Source organism: Opisthocomus hoazin, chromosome 5 (genome assembly GCF_030867145.1).
Source record: "Opisthocomus hoazin isolate bOpiHoa1 chromosome 5, bOpiHoa1.hap1, whole genome shotgun sequence".
In the NCBI taxonomy this organism is placed as follows: domain Eukaryota; kingdom Metazoa; phylum Chordata; class Aves; order Opisthocomiformes; family Opisthocomidae; genus Opisthocomus; species Opisthocomus hoazin.
This window is the reverse complement of record NC_134418.1, coordinates 64,264,175-64,282,806: the sequence shown is the minus strand read 5'-3', so window position 1 is coordinate 64,282,806 and position 18,632 is coordinate 64,264,175. Positions and strand designations below refer to the sequence as shown.

General features: G+C 43.5%; 1 protein-coding gene across 4 annotated transcripts in view; it reads left to right on the top strand.

Moving 5' to 3' along the window:
- Positions 1–18,632, top strand: part of HERC3 (HECT and RLD domain containing E3 ubiquitin protein ligase 3) — a 54,796-nt gene that overhangs the window by 16,963 nt on the left and 19,201 nt on the right. For 3 of the 4 annotated variants that reach the window (XM_075421520.1, XM_075421518.1, XM_075421522.1), the window contains exons 3-13: positions 4,812–4,971; positions 6,367–6,443; positions 7,032–7,253; positions 9,672–9,763; positions 10,777–10,907; positions 11,925–12,085; positions 12,610–12,686; positions 13,453–13,577; positions 14,106–14,165; positions 16,522–16,633; positions 17,358–17,547. In XM_075421520.1, the coding sequence (XP_075277635.1) occupies positions 4,812–4,971; positions 6,367–6,443; positions 7,032–7,253; positions 9,672–9,763; positions 10,777–10,907; positions 11,925–12,085; positions 12,610–12,686; positions 13,453–13,577; positions 14,106–14,165; positions 16,522–16,633; positions 17,358–17,547 (1,407 nt within the window). Of the gene's footprint in view, positions 1–1,478; positions 1,612–4,811; positions 4,972–6,366; positions 6,444–7,031; positions 7,254–9,671; positions 9,764–10,776; positions 10,908–11,924; positions 12,086–12,609; positions 12,687–13,452; positions 13,578–14,105; positions 14,166–16,521; positions 16,634–17,357; positions 17,548–18,632 lie in introns of all 4 variants that reach the window. The other variant, XM_075421521.1, reaches the window with a different exon arrangement.

Here is an 18,632-nt window from a genome sequence, read left to right as displayed (position 1 = left end):
TTTGGTGATCCACTGTTGTTTAATTGCTTTTTGTACAGTGGTTTAATGAAATATGTTTAATGATATGTTTGGGCCATAGTGTTTTTCTTATTTGCTTGTAGTACCTGTTGAAGGCAGTAGCAGGTTTTTTGTGGTGTTTTTGGCTGTTGGATCAGGCTTCTGTAAGTGCAAATGCTGTTCATGTCACCTTGTTAGAAGGTTTAATGTGTTGGTGTAATTCATCTCCAAAAGGAGAGAATTCAGCTCCTTTCCTGTAAGAATGAAGGCTTTTCAGTACTGAGAGAACACAAAGACCATATGGGTGAAGTTTAGGTTGCTATTGGTGTCTGATTAAATATTCAGCTGCCTTGTGCATTAAAATGTTGTATCTCACACTTCTGACTTTGAGATCTTGGTTGCACAATGCTCAGGTATTCTCAGTGGGGACGTGGACCGTACTAACAGGCATGGCAATGCAAAGAAATTGGCTCATCTGTCCTCAGACTTGCCAGCTGCTAGCATTTAACCCAGAGGAGTTTCTTGCCAACAGTTGTTTCTCCTTTCCCTGTGTTTCTACCACCATCTCTTTCTTATCCAGGCAAGCTAGTGAGACACCTCTCTTGGAGAGCCTGCGAGCACTTACCTAGCAGACAGCAACAACCAAGGCGAGCAAATGCTCCGAGCTGCTTGTTGTCAGGCTGGGGAGGCATTGAGGAGCTTTGGCCAGGTGTCCGAGCAGACTGAAATCGCTTGAAACTCTTCCAAGCCACAGCTGCTTCTCACCAGGGAAGAAATCCAGATTTTGCCAGAAAGGTGTAACCTCAGGGCTGATAGTTTCTTCACATTGTTTCAGACAGTAGAAGCCATCTGGAGCTGCTTGTGTATGTCCTGATACGTGTATGGCTGAAGGATTCTGCCACGTCCTCTAGCAAAAGCCTGTCTGGCGAACAGCTGGAAGCTCTGCATAGAAAGGGTGTACCAGCTCTCTGATGAACTTACTAGGAGTAGGAAAGATAATTAATCATTCATTGCCTGTGCATCCTAATCAGTGAAGTGTCACCGAGTGCTTTGTGCTTCAGCAGCTGCAGACACTGAAGATCTTGCATAGCTTTCCAACACTGTGGGGACAGAGTAGAAGCCCTGTTTTAGAAACAGTGAAGCTGTAAATGGAAGGTGGGCTTATCAGAGGTTTTCATTCTTGGCCCAGCTTTACTGCCATTTCCAAACCTTCAAGCTTAAATGTGCTGACTGTCAGAAATCTGAGTTGCAGAAACATATAGCACCTGTCCTCAACTTTTGCTGGAGTGTCCCTGGGAACCACGGACAGGCAGGAAAACACAAGAGCAGCCCTGGCAACCAGGCCTGTCCCAGTTCAGAGAAGGGCTGTCCTGAAGGTGTTTTGCCTGGACTTCATTCTTTGGTCCAATGTGTATTTTATGAAAGAGTTTGACAAGGTTAAGACTGAAAGAAGTCAAACCTTGGTACATCTGTTTATGCAGAGATCCGCGAGTTAAAGTGGACAGAAGAGAGAAATGGAAATTGGAACTCCACGAGATACGAAGAACTGATAAATGACTTCTGAGCATTGGTGCTGTTTTGGGACAGCTGATGGCTTCAGAAAGAAAAGATTGGGTCAGTGTATACTTCTTGGAACTTGGGGTTTTTTGTTTGTTTTTTTTCAAAGTTTCATGAGATGTTGAAATACTGTATTGTATAACTCCTTCAGCCCTTCCCTGTTGCCTGCAGGGTTTTGTACTGCTTAGCTTTGTATAGAATTGTGCCTATTAAACTCCATTTGACTCATTTTGTTCATCAGTTACTGAAGACACAATTCTAAGAATAAACTTCACCCTTTGCACCCTTCGTCTCAGTGCAGTGATACATCTTTTCTAAGGAATGAATAAAGGAGTTGTGATGCTCTGGAAAGTGAAACAAATACATACCATCCACTAAAACATCTCATGTTTTGATAGGAGGAAGGGCTGGGAGGTCAACAAAGAAGTAGTTGTCAGATGTTTTTGATGATACTACCCATGGTAGCAGGGAGATGGTACACTCGGTGGCTTGGCAAGCCTGGCAGTGAACTGGGACCCTTGCTGGACGGCCTGGGCAGTCTGTGCCTGCAGGGGAAGGCTGGCTTTTTTCTATCTCTGGAAAGAGATTTGTGTGAGCAGGTAAAACTTAAACAGTTTGGAGTTTACATTTCTTTGTGACTTTGCAGGCAAGCTGCGATAGACAGGGTGTTAGGAGTGTACTGTGGTGAGATGGGCCATAGGTGTGCAATTCTAAAGAGAACGATCTTCAGCTCCAAGACAGGCATATTTTTTTCTGTCTGTGGTTATCCAGTGAGTCCAGGTGAGGCTGTACTCTGCTTCTTGGGTGAGCAGTGCAGTCAATGAAGGCTTTCAGTGACACAGGACAGCCTTTCATAACAAGTCAGTATGTAATAGTCCCCTGGGATGACGCACAGAGCAAGGTCAGGTTTGTGTTGCCAAATTAAACTGAAGATGGAGTCTGTGGGGACTGAAGCAACCACTCTGGATTTCTAAACCCGCTGGATGTACTCTCTGTGTCCCAGCGTGTGACCTCCTTGGCACAGCCTCCCCATACCTCTGGGCACTTTTTCTCCAGTTGCACTACTGCTGTGGTCAGAGTCCTGCCTCCTTCAGCTCCTGATGCTGATCTTTGGTCAGCAGATCTTTGGGGCCTTCTGTCACCTCCCCAAGGTGCTCTGGTGGCTCAGGGGCCTCTTGCAGTAATCCTTCCACAGCAAATGAGATACATGTACTTATCATGACAAATACTGCTTTCCCAGGGAAGGAATGAGCTCAGTCATGCCTGTGGGTAGCCAAACACAATCTCCATGATGGATGCCCTAGCCTCCCATATTGTCCACGTTTGTCTTTTTGTCAGACTCGTGTTGTCCCCTGGAGTGTTTGGCAGTGTGCGAGGACGAGCTTTGGAAGAAGGGCAGGCTGGTGAGTTTGTGACCAGTTTTAAGAGCTGAGGCACCTGGGATAACAGCCAGGCTCAGTGCACTCTGGCAAGCAAGCTTGGCTGAACTTGGGTGGCATGTCAGACACGTTGCAGCGGGTATTTTGTTGTCTTGCTGGTTGACTGAGAGGAATAGACCACGGCCACATGTGCTCTTGAGACAGATACCTTGTCTGTTGTGTGATTGACCTTGGCCAGCCCGTACAGCTGCTGGTTGTTTAGCGCTCACGTATAAAAATAGGTTCCCTCAATTATATATTCAAATGAACTTAAAACAGGCCGCCAAGCAGTGCTGCAGTTGGATGCTTATGAGCCCAAGCGTGGAAACTGCACGTGCAAATTGAGTTGCTGCCCTCAAAACCCGTCTGCGCCCTGGCGCAGGGCTGCCAGTGGGGCTGGGTGAAGCTAGTCCTGCTGGCAAGAGCGGCAGGGCAAGGGCGCTTTTAGGTGGCAGGGCTTGGAGGATGGCTGGGAGGCAGGCAGCGCCAGTCCTCAAGCCCTTGTAGATGTTTGTGTCCTTATTGCTTGTCAACTGCACCTCCATTGCCCTTAGTTGTTTTGAGGGAAAGGAAGCACACGTTCAGGTGGTATTTTCCTCTGTAAGAACACAGATTTAAATAATTGTCACCTTTCTCTTCCATAACATCCATTAGGGATTCTTCTCTTTCTCATTTTCTGACTTCCGGACTTAAAAGCCCTGCTAGGGGTGCCAGCAGGGGTGCCTTGCTTTTAAATTCATTTGAGGCATTTCGTTTGATTGGTATGCAGTTTTTAGTGTGAAGGATGTTAATGATTTCTGCATGTCCTTGATGTGGGGTATCATTTTCATAGAACGACATGTAGCTACCCTTCCCTCTCATGTGGCGGGCAAGAGGAACCTGAAGAAAACTAATCAGTGCCTTGTAGCTTACAGGGCAAAATCTTTCTTCATTCACCTGAGACACTTGTGTTTATTCAGGGAAGAAAAAAGACAACCAACTTTGCTTCTGTCTGGCTTGTGGGGAGTTTTTCCATCAGACGTGTGGTGTTCCAAGGTTTTATTGCAAAACAAGACTTTTTCAAGCCCCTTTGTGAAAACTCTGTGTAATAAGTAATATTTGGTGGTTGTTGCTGTAAGAGTAGTTGTCAAACCTGCTTCAGTCGCCTAAGGTGATGTAATGATGAAAAGTCATTTGTGGGTGACCTTCCAGAGGACAGAGTGATTTTTTCCTCTTTTATTCCTCCGAAAGGCCTTCTTGCTTTGCTTCCTTTTTATAGGACTTTTTAATGAGTGTCTGACAGTGGTAGGAATGGGTTGAGAGGTTCAAACCTGTTCCAAGCTTAGCACAGGGGCTGTTGTAACATACACGCTTTCATACATCAAGCAATAAAGCAAGGGGTGGATGGGTTGATTAGCTTTGTGGATGACTCGTCTTCATTGGACATAAGAGCTGTGGAAAGTCAAATATGTTTTACAGGGTCTGCCAACTTCTGGGTCCTGGCTGATCCCCATGTCAAAATTCAGTGAAAAAACCTCAAATCTGGGAAGTCTGATTATTGCTGAATAACATGATAGATTTCCATGTATCTGTCAGTCTGTCTGTGTGTAGACCAGCATTTTGCTTGGGGACACGCACCTGCCTTTCTCCTATGATTTGCAGACCAGGCTTTCAGAAGAGCTCAACAGTGACATGTGTTCAGTAAAACCTGGTGCTTTCCTCTTGTAGGGAGTGTTTTAAAACTAAACTGGGGATCGGTGCACCCATCTGAATGGCTTTGCGTCCGGATTTGCCTAGACCTGATGTCTGTGTGTCTCTGAGATGAATCCTGTGACCGGCGAGGTTTTCTGTTTTTTCCAGAGCACATCGGAGCCCTGGCCGGGCAGCACATCGTGCACGTGGCCTGTGGAGAGTCCCACAGCGTGGCACTCACCGACCAGGGCCAGCTCTTCTCCTGGGGCGCCGGCAGCGATGGGCAGTTGGGCCTCACCACTGTAGAAGACGCAGTGACGGTACCAAGGTGAATTTTTGATAGGTTCAGGTTTCCTGAAGGCAGCTCCTTGGAGGCGACGCGTCAGAGGTTGCTCGCCTTCCAGCCTGGAGTCAGTGGGAGCACTTTCTCTCAGAGGGGCAGGAACTGGGCGCTTCTTGCACAGGGTGTAAGGTTGATGCTGCCTCCTTGTCTGTACTGCACTGGTGCTCCCTGAGCTCCTCTGGAATTCAGATGAGTCCTCAGGAGGTTTGGGCAGGACAGGTCTTCTGCCTTGTGGGTGCTTGGGGCACGGAGAAGAAAATCAGAGCGTGCTTAGCGTCCTCAATGAAAAGATGCCACTGTGCTTTGTGCAGAGCAAGGAGATGCACAAGGGAGGACCCAAAAATAGGAATGCTGTGTGTGATACCCATCTCTATTTCAGTCCATGGGAAGTCCTCTGAGATAGGAGATACATTTCAAGAACAGGAAAAAAATATATGGCTGCATGAACTGGCACCTCAGCTCTGAAACTCTTTTGCAGTGTTGCCCATTAGCAGCAAAGCTACTAAGCCAGCCTACTGCAATTCTGAATAATGAATCTTGCTCAGAAACTTTAGGGTGGTGCTCAATTTGCTTTGTTAATGTATCTTACCTGTGTCAGAGCATCGATAGGGTTAAGTGCGAGGACTTGTAGATGGTGGCAGTGGCAGAGGCCAGTGGCAGACACCAAGACTCCTCCATCCAAAGCAGTTCACAGATGGTAGGTCTCAGCTTATCACCGCAGCAGAGGTAACTGGTCGCTTTGTACTTCCTGTATCATGCTACATTAGTAACAGATGTAGTCTGTCTCTTATTCAACTTGCCACTGCAGAGCAGAAGTTTGGACATCTGTCTAGGGTGGCTGTTGTTGAAATAGTATTTAAAGGAAAAGAGGCTCTGTGGGAAGAGAGTCCTTAACTTGTAGGTGGCTCTGATATAACAGAGAGACAGGCTCACGTGTCAGTGTGATAGTGCCATTTTAAAAATAACATTTTTGTGTAATAACTTGAACCTTTGACATGCCATTCTCTGTACAAAGCACTGAAGAGGTTTCAGTGCTGTAGCTGACAGGAACTGCTAGGCCCCTGACAGCACAAAAAACATCGATGCCTGAAAAAGAATAGTGAGAGAGACACCAAGAATCAGCTGTTTTCACCATTTCCAGGGGCTGGATTCAGCATTGTAGCAGGAAAAGTAGTTGGAGTTAGTAGTCAAGTGTCTAAAGGTCTCCATGGATTTGCATCTATTATATATGGAACAATATCACCTTCAAGACTCCTTTCCTCAGTCTAAAAACCGTAGATTATGTGTGTAGAACAAATATCTGAATGGAAGTCATAATTTCAACCTAAGGTGGTACTGTATTTGTGGAGATTTATTCTAAAATATTGTCATCTTCTTTAGGTTGATAAAGAAATTGAACCAACAGATGATACTGCAGGTTTCCTGTGGAAATTGGCATTGCCTGGCTTTGGCAGCAGGTACCGTAACATTTATTATTTATTACCGAGATTTGTGCTGTTATTTTGCACAGTGTCCAAGACTGCATATTTCTGCATAATAAACCAAGGACATCCCTGTCCCAGCTGCTTTCAAGCCAAATGGGAGGCTATAAAATGGATCAGGTACCATGAATCTTGAAGAATAGCTTTGCCAATACTGTCAAGAAAGAAAACGTTACACACAGGCCACCAACTGTCTCATTGGTGAATGATGGCAGGAACACTCAAAAGCTTTCCATCTTGATGTAGAAAAATGTGTGTAATTAACTTCTTTGTGTTGAAATTATCCTTGGCTATTACTCTTCTGTATGCAACATGTGGACCATTCTTTGTTACGCTGTTGAAGTTACAGCAGTCTGATATTGTACTTTGCACTTAGTTGCATGTCTGTTTACCCAGTGGCTTCAAACTGTGCTTTTGTTTTGGCAAACAATATCTTGCTTGATTTTTCTGTCATGGGGTTTGGGTGAGAGCAAAGCCCCCAGCACCAGTTCTTGTTTATTTTGACAAATTTGCTCTTCTGTTGACCAGCTTTTACTTGGTGTTCTCTTTCTGTCCTTGTTTCAGATGGCCAGTTCTTCACATGGGGGCAGAACAGCTATGGTCAGCTGGGTTTGGGTAAAGAATGTCCCTCCCAAGCCAGTCCACAACGTGTCAAGTCTCTTGATGGGATCCCTTTGGCTCAGGTTGCTGCAGGCGGAGCCCACAGTTTTGCCCTGTCTCTCTCCGGAGCTGTGTTTGGCTGGGGGAAGAACAGCTCGGGACAGCTGGGACTAAGTGATGAACGAGGTATTGAACTTGTGCTCCTAGGTGAAAGAAGGACGGACTTTTTTGACCTAGTGACTCTGTTCTCATTGACAGTATATTTTTACTGAGCAGATACGTAACCCTCAGCAACTCCTCTTGGGAGGAGAGGGCAGAGGAGCAGTCTCTGATGGACTCTACAGCCTTTTCACATTTAGTAGGAACAGAAACACTTTTTTCCCCCCTTGTGGATGTTAGTGGAAGTGAGGAAGGTCGAAAAGAAAGATCTTTCAAACATGGAGGCATTGAGGGAAGTTCCCGTATTCTTTCTTCCTTTTCTCAAAAATGCTTTGTCCGTATTTTGCTGGAAGTTGATGTGGAGCAAAGGCTCTCCCTGCAGAACAGCAGGCTGAACTCATCCCCTTTTTTGCCAACGTGTTTTTGACTGGTGAGCAACTGTATGCTACAAAGTGATGGCAACACAGAGTATCTCAGTATTGTAAACTGTTGTCTAGTTTATTTATCTAGTTTATTTAAAATTTATTTATTATTTTCCAGATACACAGGTCATTTTTTCAGGTGGCCATGTTCGGTGAAGCCCTAGCCATCAACAGACTTGAAGACAGGTTTACAAATGAGGCTGAAGAGTGGATATGACTTTCCCACTAGTCTGAAAAGCCCGGATCTCCCCTGCTTGTTGTTAATATATGCTTAACTGTTTTTGCAAAAGCAAGGGAGTGAAAGATTGTCTTTGGAGCTTTAAATCAGCCTCTTCATAGTTTTCTACATAGTTGCTGCATAGCGTTAAATATCTAGGCAAGTTATGGTGTGTGGATGTGATACCTGCCATGCACAGACGATTTATTTTGCATGGGTGAGTACATGAGGTGTATGTATTTGTAAATGTTAGGCTGCTTAACATAGTAGCATATAGGTACTGTATGTTGCAAGAGAAAAGAATTACCTTACATTTTGTATACCTATAACGGAATGATGCATTTTGACAACCCACCCTACCAACTGAAACATGTATTTAAAGCGATTACTCAAAACCAGCCCATAGTTTAACAAAGGATGCTCAAATGTTGTATGCATCATTTCATCTTGCTTTATACTTTTAGGAATATGAAACACAACTATAAGACCTGTTGCATACCTTGTGTTCTTTCAGAAATGCTCCAGGTCTATTTTCTTGTACTACATGTAAGCTAGGCCTGATCTTGTATAACAGCAGCCATGTTCTTTCCATGTAGATGGGCAGATAAATGCTTCAAATTTCCACAAAGCTGTGTTTTATATATATGAGAGGCTTGCTTTGACATGGGGCTAATCTTAGATGTACATATAAGGGGCATCTGCTTGTGGGGCTGTGTTGGCCTGGGATCATACTCTGCTTACCCTCAATACATGACATTGTAGTAAATACTTGACATTTATGGTAAGTGAATGATAAAAGAGTGTGAATTATACTTGGTGAATACAAACAATAAAGTCTATAAACATGAGTAGTCTGCAGCACTGTTAGTTAGACAATTATGCTGTAGGGATAAGAAGTGTCATTCCTGTCAAAATAAAGTTCTGAGTGCTAAAATACAGAACAAAGTAAATGAAAAATCTGCTCTCATTTCTAAATCCGTGAAAATGTGACCATTTTCCTTTCACTACCCAGAAAAAAGCACCTGTCAAATCCTTGGGTGAGAGTCTTAAAAAATGGACAACTTCTATAGGTAGGAACCTGATTTTTGGTTGATATGAAATAAGCAGCTTCTCCCCTTAATATCTAACTGTTTTGGGGTGCCTACTGCTCCTTGAAATGCTTGGCTTTTATTTTTCACATCAGTAAAACATGTAACCTTGCTTAGTGTATTCATCCTCGGGAGACCCACTTTTGATGATTGGAATGTCAGAGTGAAGGAGAAAGGCATTGTTTAACAGTTGGCAGAGATTAGCCTTTGCAAAGAGGAGGATCTTCTTAAAAGATGACAACAGAAGGAAGGTCAGGCGTTTAAATATACCTTGGGATTCAGCTTGTCATGTCTGTTGCGCTGTTGTCTCCCACACGTCAGGATTGTTCTGTACGGAAAAGATCTAACAGAGGTTTTGGAAACAAATGTTTGCGTTTGTCAGCAAGGAGTCCGGAATGGAGCATGAGGCTGAAGGTGGGTGTAGCTAGGCTGCACTCATCATACCTCACAAGCTGCAAGTGTGTGTTGAGTTTGTACAAGATTCTCAAGATTTGCGTTCTTGCTCTGGACAATTTTCTTTGCGCCAGGACAAATCTTTTAAGAATTGGAGGAAGAAAACACCAGTGAAGTACTCAAGGACGTGGGTTTTTCCCCACTTTGTTAAAGCTTCCCTTGCGCACGTAGACCATATCTGAAAGTCAAACTGCCAGTGGTTTTCTCAGACATTTAGGTTTGTGTTTATGAAACAGCTCCTTTATTTTCTTTGTCTTCAATGCAGACCGAGAATCCCCTTGTCATGTGAAGCTGTTGCGGTCTCAGAAGGTTGTTTACATCAGCTGTGGAGAGGAACACACAGCAGTTCTGACAAAGGTAAAGATGCTAACCTGGGAACCCTGGCTGATATCTCGCCTGCCTGATGGTTTCATATTAGTTTCCTGGACAGTGGTGGAAAAGACCAGATTAACTTACCGTATTGCATCTGACTCCAGTAGGAGAAACTAAATGGAAAGTATAGTCTTATTATAATTTAACCTGAGATTCATTGCTGACATGATCCATGGGTGTTTTTGAAGATGAATATGTTAGTAATCCATGACAATAAATAGTAAAACTCAGGTGAATTGCTCAAAGAAATTAGCTTTGAGCAAAAAGTTAACAAATGCACATTGAAAGGAGTGAAAATAGCATTTTGTTGGCTGATAAAAAGATACTGTGCATCAGAATAAAATGCAAGTCAAAATGAATAGGTGTGTAAATGAAACATTAGCGGTCCCTCACAGAATTTACAAGAGGTTTTCAGTTCCAAACCTGCTGTTTCCAAGTGGTGTATAGCTTAGCGGACAGAGGACAGGGCTAGGATTTGGTAGATCACTGCTTGGTTTTTGCCTTGCCTCTGCTACATCCTAGGTGTTTCTTTGTTTTTTTGGTGCCTCAGTGTTCTCCAGTGTAAAATTGATTAAAACAGCTGATGCTGGGATTCCTGTGAGAAAAACACTGTGGAAGATCAGATATAGAGAATCTCTTGTTCAAGGAAGAAGGTCACAGTCCTTTTGATCAGCAGCTGACAGAGATGGGTGTAAAGTACTTTGGAACCGGGCGCTACTCGGCCGTGTTTAAACCTGCTGGGATTACAGACTCATCTAGTGATGGTGGGGGGAAGCTGGACTAGTGTGGATGTAGCTAAAGGTAATTCTGTCAATCTTTGGTGGGTGGCAAGGCAGCTATTTGGAATCTGCATTAGCAGAATGGATGTTTCTTTTCTGAATCCTTTGGAAATCCCCAGCAATCTCTTGCCTAAGCTTGGGCTCCTACAGAAACTGGAGTCAGATGCTGCTGGGTTATGGGTCCCTAAATGGAGAATATGCTGTTTGATTTGCTAACAGAGTGGAGGGGTGTTCACGTTCGGTGCAGGTTCCTGCGGGCAACTGGGACATGACTCCATGAATGATGAAGTGAACCCCCGAAGAGTTCTTGAGCTAATGGGCAGTGAAGTATCCCAGATTGCTTGTGGCAGGTGGGTCCTGTGTGCAGTCAGAAAATTTCTTTGGTGGAGGTTGATGCTGACGCTGGGTCATCCTACATGTCAAAACTAAGTTAATTTAAAATTTACTTCCCATGAGAATTTGAAGGCCCTCTAAAGGAGGTTGTTTTTTAACTGGGGTTGTTCTCTGTTCTGTAACCTGCTAAAAGATACATTTCAGTCTTAATAATTCAGCCAGACTTTAAAGCAGCAGCCCCTTTGGCCACAAGTTTCCAGCCTCTAATGAAAACAGTTAGTAACACTGGTGCTGTGTTGTTGCCTTTTGATATGTACAGGCTTGGCAAATGCCTAAGCTAATTCTGTCTGTGAGCCTGATACCAGCCATATCCAGCGGAGGGCTACGAGGATGAGGAGGGGACTGGAGCATCTCTCCTACGAGGAGAGGCTGAGGGAGCTGGGCTTGTTCAGCCTGAAGAAGAGAAGGCTGCGAGGGGACTTAATATATACTTACAAATATCTCAAGGGTGGGTGTCAGGAGGATGGGGCCAGACTCTTTTCAGTGGTGCCCAGCGACAGGACAACGGGCAATGGGCACAAACTGAAGCACAGGAAGTTCCGTCTGAACATGAGGAAGAACTTCTTCCCTCTGAGGGTGACGGAGCCCTGGCCCAGGCTGCCCAGGGAGGTGGTGGAGTCTCCTTCTCTGGAGATATTCAAGACCCGTCTGGACAAGGTCCTGTGCAGCCTGCTGTAGGTGACCCTGCTTCGGCAGGAGGGTTGGACTAGATGGCCCACAGAGGTCCCTTCCAACCCCTACCATTCTGTGATATGCTGGCACATGCTGCTCTTTGTCACTTGCACCCAAAGAGCTCCATCCCCTAAACCGGTGTCATCAGGTGGCAAAATCTGAGCATTGGTGCTAGTGTGAAGGTGATGCTTTGCAGCAGCTTCTGGCTTGGGGGAACAGAGAGTAAGTTTTAGGCTGGGTTTGTTTTTTTTTTTTTTTAATTGTTAAACAAGGCCAAAACTTTGTACTTGTCTCTGTTACAGACATCACACTTTAGCCTTTGTGCCTTCTTCAGGAGTGATCTATGCATTCGGCTGTGGAACAAGAGGCCAGCTGGGAACAGGGCACACTTGCAATGTGAAGTGTCCCTCTCCTGTCAAGGGTCACTGGGCAGCTCACAATGGGCAACTCTCAGGGAAACCTGGTACGTACTATGTGCGATTTGGAGTCACAAATGGACGTAAATAATTTCATTTCACCCATGGCTGTCTAAAGACATCTTGACATTGTTCTGTGAAAGTTCTTGCAATAGCAAAGAAAGGCATGCTCCTGTCCCAAATGCACTATGGAAATTCTTGGGTGCCCTATTGCGCGCTCTGTTAATGGGTGCTCTCTCCCTTTCTCTTTTCATGGCAGAGCTCAACAGTTGGCAATCTGGAGCCTTCATGAAATTGTACTAATACTGATTTCTGAGGGCTTTGGTTTCTCTTTAAAACCCCCGTTGCAGTTTAGAAATGACAGCTTCTCCCTCCTGCCAAGCCCAGTGTATCTCTCAAGAAAGTGCTACAATGCTTGAGTTCCAACTGATTTCTGTCTGGTCTTCAAGGGACCCGGGTGCTGCTTGTAGTGTGAAGCCTGAGACACTGGCAGTGCAAACCTGGGGGAAAAGGCACAATAGGAACTTGCATTCATCAACCTCTAACAGAACCGCATCTCTTTCTTCAACAGATTCCTGTAAATATCACATTGTTAAACATATCTTCTCTGGAGGAGACCAAACATTTGTGCTTTGCTCCAAATATGAGGTAAAACAAAAGACAGATCTTCTCAAATCTGCTTCCTTGTCCCAGCCTTCACAATGCATCTTTTGTTTTTGGTAATATCTACCAGAAATAAAGTGTTGCTTTGGAGTTCATTCTGCCTTACAAACCTTGCCAATGATGAGAGCTATTAAAAGGATTTACAACTTTTTAGGAGTGGCTGAAAGTGGCCTTTCTTTAGAGGCACGTGGAAGAGCCATTGGGAAGACACTGATTTCAGTTTGATCAGCAGGGAGGGGAGTCCAGTCTCCTCTGCAGACTGGAAACAAGGGGCTGCTTTCCTCCTGAGACTCCGGGCTCCCCATGTAGGGCCGTGGACCACACACACTGGGGTTTTGTCAAGATGCAGTGGATGGAAGGCTGAGTGCTGAATTGTTTTTTCTGCTTCTGTCATCTTGTTTCTTTCAAGAAGTGTTTGACATGCGCTTTTGAGGCATGGAAATAGGTCTAGAATAAATGTACGAAGTCTGTAGTTATACATGGCAGTATTTAAGAAGGCTTTGGTACATTTAAGGAAACAATATTTTTTTTTCTTGTTTTTAAAAACGTATTTGATGATGATCTTGGGTGTTTTCCATACCTTTCCATGCCTTTCCTTGAGGACTTCTTTGTAATGCCACAGCTTCCTAACCAAACCTGTTCAGAGACCACACTAAGGAAGCTATCAGTTATATATAGAAAACACAGATTATGAGTAAGAAGGAATTGTTTTACAAGCCTTGTCTTTGCTGAAATCTGTATCTTCTCACAGAATTCCTTGCCTGCTGATGATTTCCGGACCATAAATGAAACACGTTACACCTGTTTAATAAATGATGAAACTATAGATGTCTGGAGGCAAAAGCTTTTAGAAAAGAACAGTTCTAATTCTGTCAAGTAGGTATTGTGGCACTGGACAAGCCTTTTGTTGAAAGTTTCATTTAAATAATTTTGTTGGCTGCCGTGCCATGCTTTCACTTGAAATTTAGCAGCCTTTTCAAGTGTGCTTCTTGGTCGTATCCAAGGGGAGGACAGTTGCGAATCACAAGGCTGCCAGGTTAGACCTTCCGAGCAAAACCAGAGGAATTTGAGGCTGCCTCAGAACATTGCAAATGGTGGGTGGGAAATGAATTTTAAAGTTATCCTTCATTGTGTGCTTAGAGTTCATGAAAAGCAGCAAGAACTTGTGAACAGACTGGTTAAATTCCATCCCCTGTGTGCCTACCATGTGAAGGGCAGAATAGGTGGAAAGAAGGCACTGCTAACGTCCCTCCTTTCAAAGAGTCACTTACCTGTATGCCTCTGAAAGGGAGATCCTGACATTGTTTCCCATAGAAAAGGAAGGGAAGAGAGCGGAATAGATTTGCTGGGACATCTGTTCATAACCTCTGTCTCTGTTTTCTTTTGTCTTCCTTCTGCGAACAGTAACGTTGTTCAGATACTGTCCTCGGCTGCCTGCTGGAATGGAAGCTTCTTGGAGAAGAAGTAAGTGGCAAACAGAGTCCAGAAGTGTGGCTTTCCCTTGAGGCAGAGTGGAATCCCTTTAATTCCCTCACTGCTGCAGTGGAATTTGATATTTCTGGTCAGACAGGAGACGGGGGCAGAGAGTGTCCACAAAAAGAGGTTGTTGGTCAGAGCTGGGTAAGGAAGGCACATGGTCTAAGAAAGTGCGTGGTGGGTGTACTGTAAGTGGCACAGGTTCTTTGGAGTGGTCACAACTGTTATTTTTCCGTATGAAATGAATATCAAGATCTTTAAAAGAGAGGGAAAAGAATACGACATTAAGGAAAGTGAGTGACACCAGGTATCTGAATAGTCTCTTACCCAGCTGAGCTAGCTGCTGGGGCTGGTGCATGTGGAGATGTTCTTCAACACAGGCTGCTCATGAAAAATACATCTGGAGCAGCATGGAAGCACTTTCCTTTTAGGTGACATCAGGTGTGGAATGTTTTGTGCTCCTGCTGACAAAAGCAGGAATTTCAAATGGGTGTAACCAACAACAGGTGGTGACAAGGTTGTAATATACATAGCTGAGTCAAAGGCTGTGGGTTGGGAAGGATTGTGTTGGCTGTCTGTAAATGTTCGGGGAGGTAATAGCATAAGATGGGGAGGAGGAGGAGGAATTCTTTTGTGGTGATGTGATGAGTAAATGACCTGTAACGAGGTGAAGAAAAGCTTAGTTACTCTGAGTAATCTTTGAGTAATATTTTCCAAGAGCAACTTGAAAAAGAGAACAATTTAAACATTGTACTTGCATTTTTCTGCTTGTCCAATGGTTTCTTCTGTAGTGTTGTGACAAGGCAGAGTGTTACTGCATCAGGAGAGTTGTGTCGTGTTGGTTTAAAACGCTTGTTGAGATAGCCAGGTTGTTGAGTCACTGTAAATAGTCCTCTGTGTCCTTTGAATGTGGAAATAAGTAGAGTTTATGACCTCATCGCCCCAATGCAGTTCTCCTTCCACTTTAATGATGTCTCAGCTAGTGCAGGACTTTTACAGAAAATCTTTGACCAAATGAATGATAACATTTGAAGCCACCATACACTGAAGTGAGGCTGTATTTAACCATGTGTCTTTATGTGTGAAGCCTTATGTCATGGAGCACTTGACAGAAATACCCTAGTATATCCCTCCAGTGTCCTAGTGCCGTATAGGCCTGTTTGCCGTACAGCATTGTGGTGCACAGGGTTAGATGGAAAAGCAGCTTTTCTACGGCTGTGTGGCTGGGCATGCTCCAACACTACTTCTGCACATCACAGCCTGAAGTGTTCTGTACCGCAGCGTGGCTCTGAGGAGCTATTTCCAGCCTGGTGCCTGTGCTGCTATGGAAATAGCCATTCTACTACAGCAGGCTATGTTTAGCTTCTCATATTGTTATAGCCACACCAGCAAACTGACAAATGCATCCCATCTTTAATAGCTACCTTTTCCTTCGAAACCTCTCACACAGCACGGTCTCAGCTGAGCAGTGGACAGACTTGGAAAATGCTTGAGGTCAATGGAATTGTAGCAGTGACCTCCTTTACTAGCAACTGTGAGGTTTTATGTGCAGCTTTATTGCAGAAAGTGGTGCTGAGATCCTCTGCTATAGATGCTGATCATGCTCTAGACGCTAAGGTAACTTTCCTGCTGGCCTGGACATTCAGCGTTGCTAGATCTGGCTGTTAGGTGGTTGTCCTCTGCAGGCTTGCCTTCATTATCCCTCTTGCACAGGTGGCCTAAGTAAGTTGCAGCCTTTCAAGCACAGCAGAAAGGACGGCACAGGTTTGTTGCAACTAAACACCCTGTGAAGACTGTTTTCAGCTGTGCTGTGTTTTGGTTGTGATCGTTGTTTAGTTCTAGAAAATTTGAGAGTGGAATTGCCAAAAAGTTACTGTGACTATCTTCCCCTGTTTTCTTTCGAAAACCCTCATCTGAAGTCCTCTTGTATAGCAGTGTCTTCTTATGCATCACCCTTCCCTTTCTTACTGGGTGCGATTAAACAGATTTTGCTATAAAAGAAGTGTATATGAAGACAATGCAGAGGATCCTGATACCTATGATAGATATGTATTTCATAGGTCTAGGCAGGCTCTTAGGTCAGTGAAGGAGTCCGGGGAAATCAAGGACTTCAATAACGTGTTTCTCTGCAAGAATCCCAACCCTAACCAAGGCCCAGAGGAGTTCGAAAGGGAGAGTTGTCCATCTTGTCTTTAGCAAGAAGATTCCAACTTCTGCTTTGTTTCTAGTCTGTTTAATTCCCTAGAGATCATTTCTCCATTGCTTGCTCTGAGGCCATGTCAAAACACAGGTGATGAGGTCTCTTCCTTAAACTTAAGCCTGTCTGTCTGGGATTTTTTTGAAGAATTGATGAACATTTTCAAACCAGTCCGAAGATCCCAGGGATTGATCTGAACTCCACCAGAGTGCTGTTTGAGAAGCTGATGAACTCTCAGCACTCCATCCTCCTAGACCAGGTATTGCACTTCTGGGGTTTTGGATATTCAAGGGGAAATAAAGGCTTTGTCCCTCTGTGACATGCGAGTGACAGCAGCTGCTTTGGGGAAGGGTTGTATTGCAAATCTACAGGCCAGATCCTTCATGCTATCAGTGGATACTTCCCCACTGGCCCGGGCTGATTTTCACCCTTTCAGAATGTGTCTGTAAGACTTGTTTTTAAAAAAGTTTTGTCTCATGGCATTTGATACTTGAAACAGCTACTGAAATTAGTTCTGTGTATGTTATACTTGTAAATAATGACTGTGCTCATTTATTGCCTGTCAGGAGTTGAGTAGTTTATGGTTTTGTAGTATATTCTAACTCAGAGGATTTCTCTCACAAGTGCAGCGCTGTGAGATAAAATTGTGTTTGTTCCCCGTGCCATTTTTTAGCTATAATTTTTATAGTGTTGTTTTTTTTTTTTCCTCTGGGTTTGACCTTTAAATTAGGGATGTGACCTTAACAAGAGGGGTTAATTAACTTCTGATCAGTCCTGGAAAAACCTATCGAAATGTTTATGCAGTTTGGAAAAATCAGAGTTTAGTCCTGTCCTATGGAGTGTTCTTAAGAGATCATCAGCAAAAGCTGTTAAGTCCACCTATGCTGAGTGTGCACCATTTCATTAGTTCTTACACATCTTATGCATTGTAGGTGCTCTGTCATCCACAATAAGTTTCTGTCTTTTGTCTGATTTTCCTCTAGATACTGAAGAGCTTTGAAAGTTTTTTGATTCCTCAGCTGACCAGCTCACCACCAGATGTTGAGGCAATGAGGATCTATCTGATTCTCCCTGAATTCCCACCCTTCCAAGACTCAAAGTATTATATCACATTAACACTTCCTCTAGCAATGGCTATTCTGCGCCTAGATACCAACCCCAGCAAAGTTCTCGGTAAGAGGCTGGCATTTAAGATGCATGTTGCTCTCAGGGCCCAGCTGGGACACAAAGTGTTGCCTTCAGGTTTTTCAGTGAGGTTTTTGTGTTAATTCTTCTGTTACAATGGCTGCAATGATAATTGGGTATTATTTATGGTATAGTGTTGTTATGAAGCAGTCACCTCTAAAAAGCAGCTGAGAACCAAAAGCATTCAAGGAATCCTCCTTCCAAAAACCTATGTTCCCATGTAAAAGAATTATAAACATAAAATTTGAATTTTAAGCATGAACTATGAGGAAATTAACAATGTGCCATGCACGTAATATAGGGGAAGTTAGTTACAGTAATATAAAATGTATAAAATTTATGGTGGTATGGATAATAAATGAGAAAATTTAAGTTAGGAATTGTTTTAATTTATAAGTAAAATACCATTTCAAAGAACGCTTACTAGGGAGGTTAATCTAATTTACCTTATCTAGTTTACCTACGTCCAGAGACTCGGTTCCAGATAAATTTTCATGCCTCTCTGTGAACATAGATTTTGTATATCTTGAAGATTAAATGATCTTATTCTCTTAAATTTGTCCACATTAGAATATCCTTTCTGTAGAAGGTAAATAAAAGAGTATACTAAATAAAATATAAAGTTGCCTTGTCCTATATAAGGTGCAGAAAAACCTATTGGCTGGTCCATGACCAAGCTGAACACCCCAGCTCTTCTCCCACTTCCGAATCTTTTAATTTCTGCTAGTATTATTTCCTGTAAGCTCATTTTAAACTAAGCAGAACATATGCTGCTTAATGATTGTTACTCATGTTTGCTAAGCTATTTTCTTGTTACCTTACTCTGTTTCTTAAGGTTATCTTATACTAAATCTCGTATTATCGTGTAAAATGCTGTGTGATGTATTCAGAAGCATTGCTCCAGTGAAATTTGAGGTTTAGTGACTTTTTTTTTTTTAATTCAAAGAGGCTTTGGAACCAAATTTCCTCCTCTACTCAGCATACGTAGTCCGCTGTGATTATTAGCATACAGAAAAAATTTCTCATACTTTTGCCTGCCAGAATCTATTGTTGTTCTGACACTTGAGAGGATT